We start from the raw sequence: 12,332 nt of genomic DNA on the forward strand, positions 1-12,332 counted from the left end.
CTTTAAGAAATAAAGTTGTTAATTTTTACTTTAAATAGTGATCTTTGGAATAGTTCTTGGCCCCTCGAATTTTCACAGATTACTGCACAGGATAAATCTTTTCTGTGTTGCTGGTTTAAGTTAAGCAGGGGGGGGTTTACCACTGTCGTAACACCTAATTTTAGAATTAATGGTCTGTGTTTGGTAACCATGATGTGAATACAGACAGACTCTAACCTCACGCCTTTGCATTGTCTGAGCTGAGATGTTAGTTTTTCTTATAAAATCTTAAGTTATCTTGAGAATTTCTGGAAATAAGTTCTGGGATTTACATATTAATGAACCAAAACCTGCAATCAATTCTAAAAGATGAAACACTTAACAACAATTTAGGTTTGTTCAATATATTTCATCAGTTGCATGACCCTGTGATCTCTTGTTATAAATTCTGTGTTTATGATCCTGCTCCAAAGTTACCTGATGAAGGAGCAGCGCTCCGAAAGCTAGTACTTCCAAATAAACCTGTTGGACCATAACCTAGTATTGTGAGATTTTTAATTTTGTGTATGCTGATAGGGGTTTATGACTGAACGAGATAAACAAAGTTCTATTTTAGAAAATCAGGAGAGTTTTTTTAAGATTAAGTCAAACATGCAGAAGTTAAAGAGGGAGTTTTTTGCAGTTTTGCTTTGAGTTTGGAGCATTCCTTTTAAGTTCTTGATGAAGGTACCTTTATAGACCAGTGCTCCTGAGAAGGGCAGGGTACAGTAAACCTCTTATTACCTTAGTGTAAAGTTAAGGAGACTCTCAGTCCAAAAGTGTTGGGATAAATCCAGAAGAGGTTACTTGAAGTTGGGTAATTTTAATAGCTCCAGGAAGAAGCTATTTGCAGTTCCAATTTATGAATTAAAGTCACAAATGACTAAAACCCATTAAGGTGTTAGAAAAAGGGATTCTGGTGTGTGCACTGCATGAGTAATGTGTTTGGGTCTGATACCAAGTGTGCTTTTATGTCCTGTATCAGAGGTTGTTTTGGATATTATATAAAACTTGTTTTTTTTTCAATATATGATGGTCTGGGATCCATGGGATTATACTTCTACCGTGTGTTTAAAATTTTTGAATTTGTGTTGCAAGTCAATAGTTTGGATTATTCTATTCTATTGTAATTACTTTTTAAATAAACTTTTATTTTATTGTTCAAGAAAAACCTGCAGCATTGCATGCTTGTGTTTCAGACCGTCTTGTTAAAGCTAAAATATGATCTCTCAAGCCGTACTTCAGTCTGGAATCTGTGATAACGTCAATTGGGATTATAACAATAGTAGTTCTTGATAGTGCAGGAATCTGGTCAGTGTTTTCTGTTAACTTGATTCCAACAGATAATTCTGGGAACTTGTGTTTTTTAATTAAGTCATTAACTTTTGTGATGACCCTGAGAGTAGTAGGTCTTCAGAATCAATGCACTTTCCTGAGTGGGTCATAAAAACAGAATATGCTAAACAATCATTACCGTTTGTAATTAATATATCACAAAGTGAAGATATTTTTCATCCTTTTTATTATTACATAGTTCGATAACCCTGATGGTTGCATTCTTGTGCAACCCCATGTTATAGAAAAATTGCACTTTAGAAACAGGTCTTAGTGTTGACGATATCATTGCATTACAGCTAACACATTATAAACGTTTGTGAATTAGAAACAATGTCCTCAATTCAACAATTGTATTATAGTGAATTTGTGTTAACAAAATGCATGTTATAGCAGAACAATCTGTGTGCTGTTTTCTTTGTTTAATTTTTCAGTCTTTTTGGAATATGCTTTATTGTAATGGTATCAATTGGAGAATTACTTTGAACTTGTTTTAGTCTCAGGTGGTGACAAGAAAAGGAAATGATGGTGTAGATGTTATACTACATTGTATAGCTCTGGTCTATTTTCTGATACATCATTAATGAAAAGAGGAAAATATAACTTGGGACAGAAGCAAAGCCAGTTCTTCCTGTCAATGATGGTGAAATACTAGTAGTTAGTCTTTCATTCACTAAGAGTCATTAACTAAGAGCTTTGCAGAATATCAAATTTGATTTGTGTAAATTTTGCTGTAGTGTTTTGTGTATGACATGGTAATACTGCAATAGAAACATGTTTGTGTTCTACTGCACAGAAAAATCATGAAACACTCCTGATACTTCCTTAGAGCTTTTGCAAAGAGACTTAGTTTTAAGAGATTCATCTCCTTAAATTCTATGTGCTCTGTCTAGGAATCTGAAGGTCAAGGCTGTCCATTTTGTCGCTGTGAAATAAAAGGCACTGAACCAATTGTTGTGGACCCCTTTGACCCCAAAGATGGGCCAGGTCAAGCCCGTTTAGGAATGGAGACCATGTTATCCCCAAATTATGAGGATGAAGATGATGACCGTGCTGATGAACTGTTCATGATGAACAAGCTATCAAGTACCAAGGTAACTAAAGATTATTATGTGCATATTTTTCAAAATCTAGTTCATGAAGTGTACCACGGCTCACTGCTGAGCTGAAATTGTGTAATAAAGCTAGCATTCTAGCCCAGCCTGTATGTTGTATCAATAAAATATTGTCCACTAAAACTACTTGTATTCAAATTTCAAAGAATAACTTTTTACTTAGTTGTTGTACCATTCACATTTTAGTAATGGATGATTGGAAACCTTACTCGTCCTATGTTTTAGATATGTTTTCGTCAAAATTGCAGAAAACCTTTGGAAAGATCTTATATTAGTTTTTAAAACACTACATAGGCATGTTGGGCTAACAGCAGATTAGAGATTATCTTCCAAAAAGTATGTTTAAATTACTAGTCCAAACTTCAGAAAGGGCATAATGTTGAATTATATAGCGATGCTATAATGAATTTCTAGATTGAAGTGTCATAGTGTGGTGAAAGTAAGAAATGGCAGAAAAAATCTTATATTTTAATAATCAATTTTTGCTGTCAAATGAGCAATGGATAGTAGAATTGCTAGCTGACAAATCTCATCTCATGTGAATTGTGCCAGAAACACTGAGAAAATCTCCTTGTAATGTATTTCATTGTCAACGTTGGTCACAGTGCCACCCAGTGACAAAACAAGAAGCTATGCGAATTGAATAATTATTTCACGAACAAGCAAGTGATGATTAAAAGCAAAGTTGAAGGGATCCTTTCATGTCTAGACCTCTGAGGATTTTAACTCCGTGCCAGTCTCCCATCAATCCCCATAAAGCAGCAAATGATTTCTGTTTAAATTATCATTAAATGCCTCATTGAAACCTGCCTTCACCACCCTTCCAGGCAGTGCTGTTCCACACCCTAACTACCCGCTGTATGAAAAAGATTTTCTTTCTGTTCACAGTTCTCCTTTTGCTGATGTATTTAAATCTCTGATCTCTTATTCTTGATCCTTTTTGAAGAAGGAGCAGTTTCACTGTATCCACTTCAGAACCCTCATGATTTTAAAAACATTTATTGAATCTCCCCTCAGCCTTTTCTGCTCCAGCGTAAACAGCCCCAACTTCCTCCATAACTCAAAACTGAAATTTCTCATTCTGGAAATTTTCTTTTCTACACTCTCCACTGCACTGTGGCCCAATGGTTAGCACTGCTGCCTCACAGCGGCAGGCACCCGGATTCGATTGCAGCCTTGGGCGACTGTCTGTGTGGAGTTTGCACATTCTCCCCATGTCTGCATGGGTTTCCTCCGGGTTTTCTGGTTTCCTACCACAGTCCAAAGCTGTGCAGGTTAGGTGAATTGACCATGCTAAATTGCCCAGGTGCATTAGTCAGGGGTAAACGTAGAATAATAGGGAGGGAAATGGATTTGGATGGGACTCTTTGGAGGGTCCAGTGTGGACTTGTCAGGCCGAAGGGCCAGTTTCCACACTATAGGGAGTCTATGATTCTGCATTTACAGAACTGCGCAGAAGTGTAACTGGTGTCCTTTGTAAGTACATCATAATCTTCTTGCTCTTATAGCCTATGTCCCTTATTAATGAAGCCTGGAATACTGAATGCATTTTTAAAGTTCTTTCTATCTGTCCTGCCGCTTTAAATAACTTTTGTACATTAATCCCTAGACCTCTCTGCTTCTGCACACCCTTTAGAGTAACACCCTTACTTTAGACTATGTTTCCATGTTTTTTGCACCAAAGTACCTAACTCTGCTACATATTAATGTTCCTCTGCCATCTGTCCAACAACTCCTCCATCCTGTCAATGTCCTTTTGGTACTCTACACAGTGCTCCTCACATTCTCCTAAGCGTGTGTCATCTTCAAACATTGTAATTTCCCTTGCATACCAAGATCAAGATCTGCACCTATTTTACAACCTGTTTTGAACAAGAGTGTAATGTTTTCAATTCTACAGTCTTCTGCATTACGCCCAATTCCAGGAAAGGTTGAAATATTATTGCCAGTGTCTGCGCAATTACCACTCTCACTTCCCTCAATATTCTTGGATGCATCTCATTCAGTCCCAGTGCATCATAACTATGACGTTTACACCTTTCTGTGATTTCTTTTCAGATTTGTTTATCTGTATCTTTCCTACTAGCTGGTGGTTTATAGATTACATTAAGCAATGTAATTGTAGCAAACTCCTTCCTTAGCTTCTTAGGTCAATGTAAATTAATTCTTTCTTCGAACACTATGAAACATCCTCTTTCTCCATTGCTACAATGTTCTCTTTAACTTAAAATGCAGTTGTCGTCCTTTTTCTACTTTTCTATCTTTTATGAACACCCTGTAGCCAGAAATATTTAGCAATCATACTCATCCTTCCTTGAGGGAGGAGAAAGTGAGGACTGCAGATGCTGGAGATCAGAGTCAAAAGTGTGGTGCTGGAAAAGCACAGCAGGTCAGGCAGCATCCGAGGAGCAGGACAATTGATGTTTCGGGCACAAGCCCTTCATGATTCCTGCTCTTCAGATGCTGTCTGACCTGCTGTGCTTTTCCAGCATCACACTCTCGACCCTCATCCTTTCTTGAGCTAGGTTTCCGTTATTGCCTCAGCATCAAAATCCCACGTGGCAATCCTTGACTGATATGTGCAGTATAATCCTGAATTAAACTTTCACCCTTATTCTGACTCCACTTTTAACTTATGATCCTCTATTTTGTGTATGCTGGCATTATTTACTAATATTTTCTCCTGCTTCCCATTTAAAAAGGATATGATATAGTTGTGATTACAGAGACATGCTTGCTGTATTATGAAGGATGGGAACTGAACATCTACAGAGGTTCATTATTTTGAAAGGATAGACTAAAAAGGAAAAGAGGTAGGGGTAGCATTATTAATAAAGGGAAGAGATCAATGAAATAATGAAGAGTATTGACTCAGAAAATCATGTGAAATTTATTTCGGTGGAAGTAGAAAAACCAAAGGGCATAAAACGTTGTTGGGTGTTGGTTCTAAGCCTCTAAACAGTGGCAGAGATGTAAGGGAAGGCTTTAAACAAGAAATCAGAGATACACGCATTATGAGTACAACTGTAATGATGGTGACTTTAATTTACAAATTGGACAAGCCAAATTTGTATTGTATTGTGGATCATGTGTGTGAGAAGGTTTTTCTTTGAACAATACAACCAGAAGGCTATTGTAAACTGGTTACTGTGCAATAATAAAGGATTAATTAACAATCTTGGTGTGGGGTCCTTTGGGGAACAGCATCTATAGTAAGGTAGAATTCTTCATCAAGATTGAGAATGAAGTAGTTGAATCTGAGACTATGGTCCTGAAACTAAATAAAGAGAACTGGGAGGATATGAGGTACAAAATGACAAGGATAGATTGGGGATCCTTACTATAAGGGTTGATTGTGGATTTGCAAAGGTTCATATTTGAATAGTGTGTGCAAGAAATTACAATAATAATTCATTCCTGCCTAGCGCAAAACTAAAAGAGGAATAGTGGTGGCTCAACCATGGCTTACAAAAGAAATTGGGAACAGTAATCGATCCAAGAAGAGAGATATAAAATTGCCAGAATAAGCAGCACGCCTGAGCAATGGAAGCATTTTAGAATTCAGCAAAGAAGGACAAAGTTTGATCAAGAAGGAAGAACTAGTGAATGAGAGTAAAATTGCAGGACTCAAAGAAACTGACCATAAAAGCTTCTGTAAAGAAAACAATTAGTGATGATAAATGTATGTTTGTTTCAGACAGAAGCCAGAGAAATTATAATGGAGAACAAAAAATGGCAGAAGAATTGAATATAATCTTTAGTTTTGTATTTACAAAAAAGGGCACAAGTATTCTCCCAGAAACGTTAGGAAACCAAGGGTCTAATGAGGATGCAAAATTGAAGGAAATCTGTATTAGTAAGAAAACAGCGATGGGGAAATTAATGGGGTTAACGGCTGACAAATCACAAAGGCCTTTTACTCAAGCTTACTGTCCTGAAAGAAGCTAATAAGGCATTCTTCCACTTGTCCAATGGTTCCACATTCTCTGATATTAATCATTAACCATTTGTGCGGCATCTTATCAAAGATCCTTTTGAAATTTCAGATAAATTACATCATGTTCATGTCTAACCACTGTTACCACTTCTTAAAATTTATGAAGGTTGGTCCAGCAAGATTGTTCCTTTTGAAATCCATGCTGACTATTCATTATTAGACTTCTTCTGTCTCTAGATATCTTCTGTTCAATTCAATTTCACGTTATTGTCGATGCAGAATTTCATTTTGGGTGTGTTTGTTTGCTCAAAAATTACGTCTAACAAAAAGAAAATTAACCCTTTGCAGATGCCTAAATTTAGTTAAAATGTAATGAATATTGTTTCATTGCGTTAACATAATCAGTCAATACCTCCCAGTGTGAGTGTAAATTCTCATCCGTTCGTCAAATTCCTTTTAGAGAAGTTCTTCCAGAAAAGGGTGCAAATCAGCTCAAGAACTGGTTTGTCCTGCATCTAATGGTGGCCTTTTCCCCGAACACATCCAACAATAATTCTTATTATTCACGATCCTGTTTATTTTTGCCACAATTCTTTCAAAGCAAATTTTGTCCAGTAATACTCTTCTCACTTGGTTCAATAATCTCTGTACCTTTACAAAGTCTAATACCCAAAGGACATAGTACCGAGAGAAATATCCAAAACTAATGGCACTCAACTTCAGTCATATAAAAGAGTTTTGATTTTGAGATCTATCAAAAGGATTTTAATCTTGAGATGGTATAATAATCTGACTCCCTTGGCTACCATATCTGTCTACTGTTCCATGTAATTCAATTTACTATCGACTTTAAATTGTAACTACTTGTAGTTAGTAACTATTTCAATGTCCATATCATCAATTTTCAAGGGAACTTCATTGTTCAGTGATGTCACTGAAATAATCAGAATCATCTCCACTTTACTCTGAGGTGTCCTCAAGATAGTGTGCTAGGCTCAACCTCCTTCAGCTACTTCATTCATGACCATCCCTCCAACAAAAAGTAGGAGATGGGGACACTTTTGTTCACCCCTGTTAACGACTCTTCAGCTATTGAAGCAATCTTTGTCTACATGCAGCAAGACACAAACTACATTCAGACTTAGTTTGACAAGTGGCAGGTAATGTTTGGGTCACATAAGTGCCAGGAAAAGAATACCTCCAACAAAAACAATGCTCCCAAGAGACTCCTTGGTGCCATCTCTGAATGCCTTGAGATCAAGACAGCATTTGACATGCTCAGCTGACCTGTAAAGTTCAGCTATTTTGTTCATGTTTTGACCAAGACTGTAGTGAGGTTGAGAGCTAATTGGGTCTGATGGAATTCAAAATGAACTTCAGATCTTGCTGAGTGAGTCCCACTTAAAACTGTTACTGACCTCTTTGCTATAGTAGCTATTGTTTCTATTTATTTATCTCTACCCTGTCATTTATGTTGTATAATTAAATCTGTGTGGGTTGTCCCTATATTCAAAGTTCCATTTCTTCATTGTTTAAGTTCTGATGTTGTTTTACTTTGACTTGCTTTACTAATACAGATGTGCCAGGTTTTCAATTCCAGGTCAGGATACAATTTATTATTTGCCCCTTTTTATTTTAACTCTTCGAATCATAGAGTCGTAGATCAACAGCACAGCAAAAGACCCTTTAGCCCATCATGTCCGCACCTGGTCCAATGCAACTGATTATTCTAATCCCATTTCTAACACTTGGCCTATAGCCTTCTTTGCATTAACATTATAAGTCACATCTAAATACTTAAAATGTTATGAAGGTTTTTCAGTTTTCTCTCCTCGCCTGAAGGCATCGCCTGGATGCTATCTGCTATCCAAAAAGCAGTTTCTTGTGTGTGATCTTGATGGTGCGGGTCAGCTGGCCAGAAGCCTGTGGGGTAATTGCATTTGAATCTGATAATATTTTGTCTGTATGATCAGAAATGTATTTTCCTGCTGAATAAGTTAGAATTTAGGGAAAAAAGGCGTGGCTAATTTTCCACTGCCCTACCAATTATTGATTTAATTTGTATAGGAAAAGCAGTAACTATATGTGAAAGTGTGGACCAAGACTGCTGATAATATATAAAAATATTGAGCTAGAAACCTTGCACAATGTTTCTTGTATGCATCATTCACTACATTAGCTTACAATTTGTTTCCTAAAAAGATTGAGAGACCACCATCTCCAGTCACTCCAGCTCCCAATTCTGCACTTCCACCAGTTCCTCCTCGATTAGACTTGCTGCAGCATCGTTCACCCACAGTGTCCTGTGCACCTAGTCCTTGTGTTTCACCCAAGGTAAGGGACTATTCTATTCAGATAATGCTTTGTGCATTTATAGATAGTATTTCTGGGATCCGAAAACTTATTGTCACTATATCATAGTTCTGGGTATTATGAATTCTTGATTTGATCTTGTAGATAAAAATATACAACGATTCAGCCCAAAATGTGTAGATTTGGTCGAAATAGTCCGGTACAATTTTAAGCACTTGATGTATCCTTCTACATTGAAGGTTCCATGCAATGCAATAAAAGGTTACAGCAAAGGTTTTGGGAGGTAGGAGAGAAAGTTATTCACCCCACTCCCAAACTTTCTTCTTGATGAAAGCAATGCCTATCATTGTAGCTTCCCAGAGCTAATATTTCATCACAATCAAAGCACTTCTACCCTTCCTGTCTATAACTGCAAAATAGTTATCAGTAAATCCAGTATGGAATGCAGGAAGACTGAAATGAATCTGGGTTTCAACACCTTAAAGGAGGAAGAAATCGTGAGATAAACAACATGGAACTTGGGAATAAAAAAAATGCTGTGGAGCAATTCAGATAGGGTGGCAACTTCTGCCCAACAGTGCTAGAGACCTGGGTTGGATTCCACCCTCTGGCGACTGGCTGTGTGGAGTTTGTACATTCTCTCTGCTTCTGCATAAGCTTCCACCAGATGCTCCAGTTTCCTCCCACATTCCCACAAAGATGTGCAGGTTAGATGGTATGGCAATGCTATATTTCCCATAATGTCCAGCGATGTGTGTATTAGGTGGATTAGCCGTAGGGAATGCAGGATTACAGGGATATGGTGGAGGATGGGTCTAGGTGGGATGCTGTTTGGAGGGTCAGTGTGGACTTGATGGGCTGAATGGCCTGCTTCCACAGTGTAGGGATTCTTTGACTATATCAAATAAAATTTTGAAAAGAAGAAAGGGAAAAGAAGGGAATTTAAGGAAAGCGTGTTGGTATTATGAAAAAACTAGATTCCTTGGAAGCAGCTGTGATAGTGAAGGGATTACTTAATTTAAGATCAAGTGAAATGAAGACAGTTGGTCGCAAAATGGACCCATGAAAGCGAAGAATGGGGTAACTGTTCAATGAGATATGAACAAGCTGTCTTGGAAGAATTGAATAAAGTGAGATTTGCATTGCCCTGCTGAAGAGATAGTATAGTATTTCTGAAAGGAGAATGTGCTGTGATCACTGGTGGTTTGTGATGTGTAGGAAGTGATAGATTCACATCTAAATTGTAGCATATTGTGTTGGTGAGTCTGCAAGATAATTACAACTGTTATTCTATTTATATGAAGTAATGATGTCAAGTGGTAAGATTTATATCAACCTGTCATGAGAAAGTATCTGATTCTGAAAACTAAGTCTGGCAACCTTTTTAGTTTGTGCATGTAAGAATTATAACATAACAATTTTAAATTACTGTTTGGCAAATTTGTTGAGTGTGCCTGCCCTCTGATTAAATAATGCTTAAGTCAGTACATGAGAGGAACAGGGAAAATATTAGAAAGGACTGGATGCTACTTATGTGCTCTGCATAAAAGTTGCCACTCTTACACATCCAGGATTCTGAAATAACTTGGGAACATTTGGGTAACTGAAGTCCTGAATCCTAAAAGAGCCACAAGCTCTTCTTTCGTTAACACAATTTGTCACTCTTGCTAATTTCATCTGGTTTAATTGTTTCCAGCATGTGTTCAGCACTTGTGTATTCAGTATTGGTGAATTATCCCATGTATGTTTATAGATAATTTTCTTATCTGGATTTCTTTTTCTCTTCACTATGATAGTTGTAATTGGAAGGTGTAGATATGCTAGGATAACGGAGAACAGAATTGTTAACATAATCAGTTGTTTTGAATACCTTAAAACAAAAATGGAAAATACTAGAGAAACTCAGCAGGTCTGGCAGCATCTGTGAAGAATGAAAGAGAGTTAATGTTTTGGATATGATATGAAACTTATTCTGAACTAAAAGGGGCTGGAAATGATGCCTTTTATGCTATAGACATAAGGGAAGGAGGACCAAGTAGAATAAGGGTGCCAGAGCAAAGGTCAAAAAGAGCACTGGTGGTGGTAAAGGGCATTTTGAAATGTGAGATAGATGTAAATGATGAGTATGAAAAGGAGAAATTAGGCCCGTACTTCTGAGAGCAAAGAGGTTGGAGTTGAGGTTGCTATACTTGATGTTGAGTCCTGAAGGCTGTAAAGGGCCTAATCAGAAAATGAGATGTTGTTCCTCCAGCTTGTGTTGAGCTTCATTGGGACACTACAACAAAGTTAGAATTTAATGTTTGCATGGGCACAAGGTAATTTATTGAAATGTCAAACCACAGGAAGGTTGGGCTCATTCTTATGGGCAGATTGGAGGTGCTCTGCAAAACAGTTATCCAATTGCCGTTTGGTCTTTCTGTAAAGAAAACTGCATTGTGAGCAGCAAATACAGTAGACTGGATTGAAAGAAGTGCAAGTAAAATACTATTTTACCTGGAAAGTGTGTAAGGGCCCTTGAACAGTGAGGAGTCAGGTGGTAAGAAACCAGAAGACAATAGAAAAAAGCAGTAAGTGGAAGAACATGAAATATGTGGGTAAGCTAGCTAGTAAAATGAAGAAGATTGTAAAAGTATTTTTTATAAGATATAAAAAGTAAGAGAGAGGTAAAATTGGACATTGGACTGCTGGAAAAGTAAGCTGGAGGAGTAATAATAGGGGACAAATAAGTGTTAGAGGAACTGATTAGATAGTTTGCATCAGTCTTCACAGTGGACAACACCAGGAGTATACCAGAACTTTGAGAGTCAGGGAGCAGAGGTGACTCCAGTGGTTATCACAAAGAAGCTGCAAGGTCTGAAGTTGGATAAGTCACTTGGATCATTGGACTAACCCAGGGATTTGAACAAGATAGTTGAGATTACGGAGGCATTGGTGATAATCTTCCAGGAATCATGAGTCTCAGAGGTTAGGAAAATGGCTAATGTAACACCTCTGTTTAAGAAGCGAAGGAGGCAGAGGATGGGAAATTGTAGGCTAGTTAGCCTGAGATTGGTCGTTGTTAAGATTTTAGAGTCCATTATTAAGGATGAGATTGCAGACTGCTCGGAAGTGCATGGTAAAATAGGGCTGAGTCAGCATAGTTTTGTCAAGGGAGCTCATGCCTGACAAATCTTCCAGATGTTTTGATCAGAAGTCACACGACACCTAAGGTTATAATCCAATAGGTTTATTTGAAATCGCAAACTTTTGGAACGCTGTCCCTAATCAGATGAAGTGACTTCACCTGACGAAGGAGCAGTGCTCTGAATGCATGTGATTTCAAATAAACCTGTTGGACTACCATCTGGTGTTGTGTGACTTCTGACCTTGTCCATCCCAGTCCAACACTGGCACCTCCATATCAGAATTATTTGAGGAGGTAAAGGGCAAGCTAGAGAAAAGAGACCCAGTGGACGTGATCAGCTTGGATTTCCACCTTTGACAAAGTGCCACACAGGAGACTGCTAAATAAGATAATGGCCGATGGTTTTAGGGGCAAGGTCCTGGAAGAGGATTGGCTGACTGGCAGAAGGCAGAGAATGGGGATAAAAAACAGTTTTTCAAGAAAGCAGCGA

General features: G+C 37.7%; 1 protein-coding gene across 3 annotated transcripts in view; it reads left to right on the top strand.

Annotated features, from left to right (window-relative positions):
* cbl (Cbl proto-oncogene, E3 ubiquitin protein ligase) overlaps positions 1 to 12,332 on the top strand; it is a 271,172-nt gene that overhangs the window by 227,006 nt on the left and 31,834 nt on the right. For 2 of the 3 annotated variants that reach the window (XM_043677727.1, XM_043677728.1), the window contains exons 9-10: positions 2,247 to 2,447; positions 8,608 to 8,739. In XM_043677727.1, the coding sequence (XP_043533662.1) occupies positions 2,247 to 2,447; positions 8,608 to 8,739 (333 nt within the window). The remainder of the gene's footprint in view (positions 1 to 2,246; positions 2,448 to 8,607; positions 8,740 to 12,332) is intronic. The other variant, XM_043677729.1, reaches the window with a different exon arrangement.

The sequence above is a fragment of the Chiloscyllium plagiosum genome, chromosome 36 (genome assembly GCF_004010195.1).
Source record: "Chiloscyllium plagiosum isolate BGI_BamShark_2017 chromosome 36, ASM401019v2, whole genome shotgun sequence".
NCBI lineage: Eukaryota > Metazoa > Chordata > Chondrichthyes > Orectolobiformes > Hemiscylliidae > Chiloscyllium > Chiloscyllium plagiosum.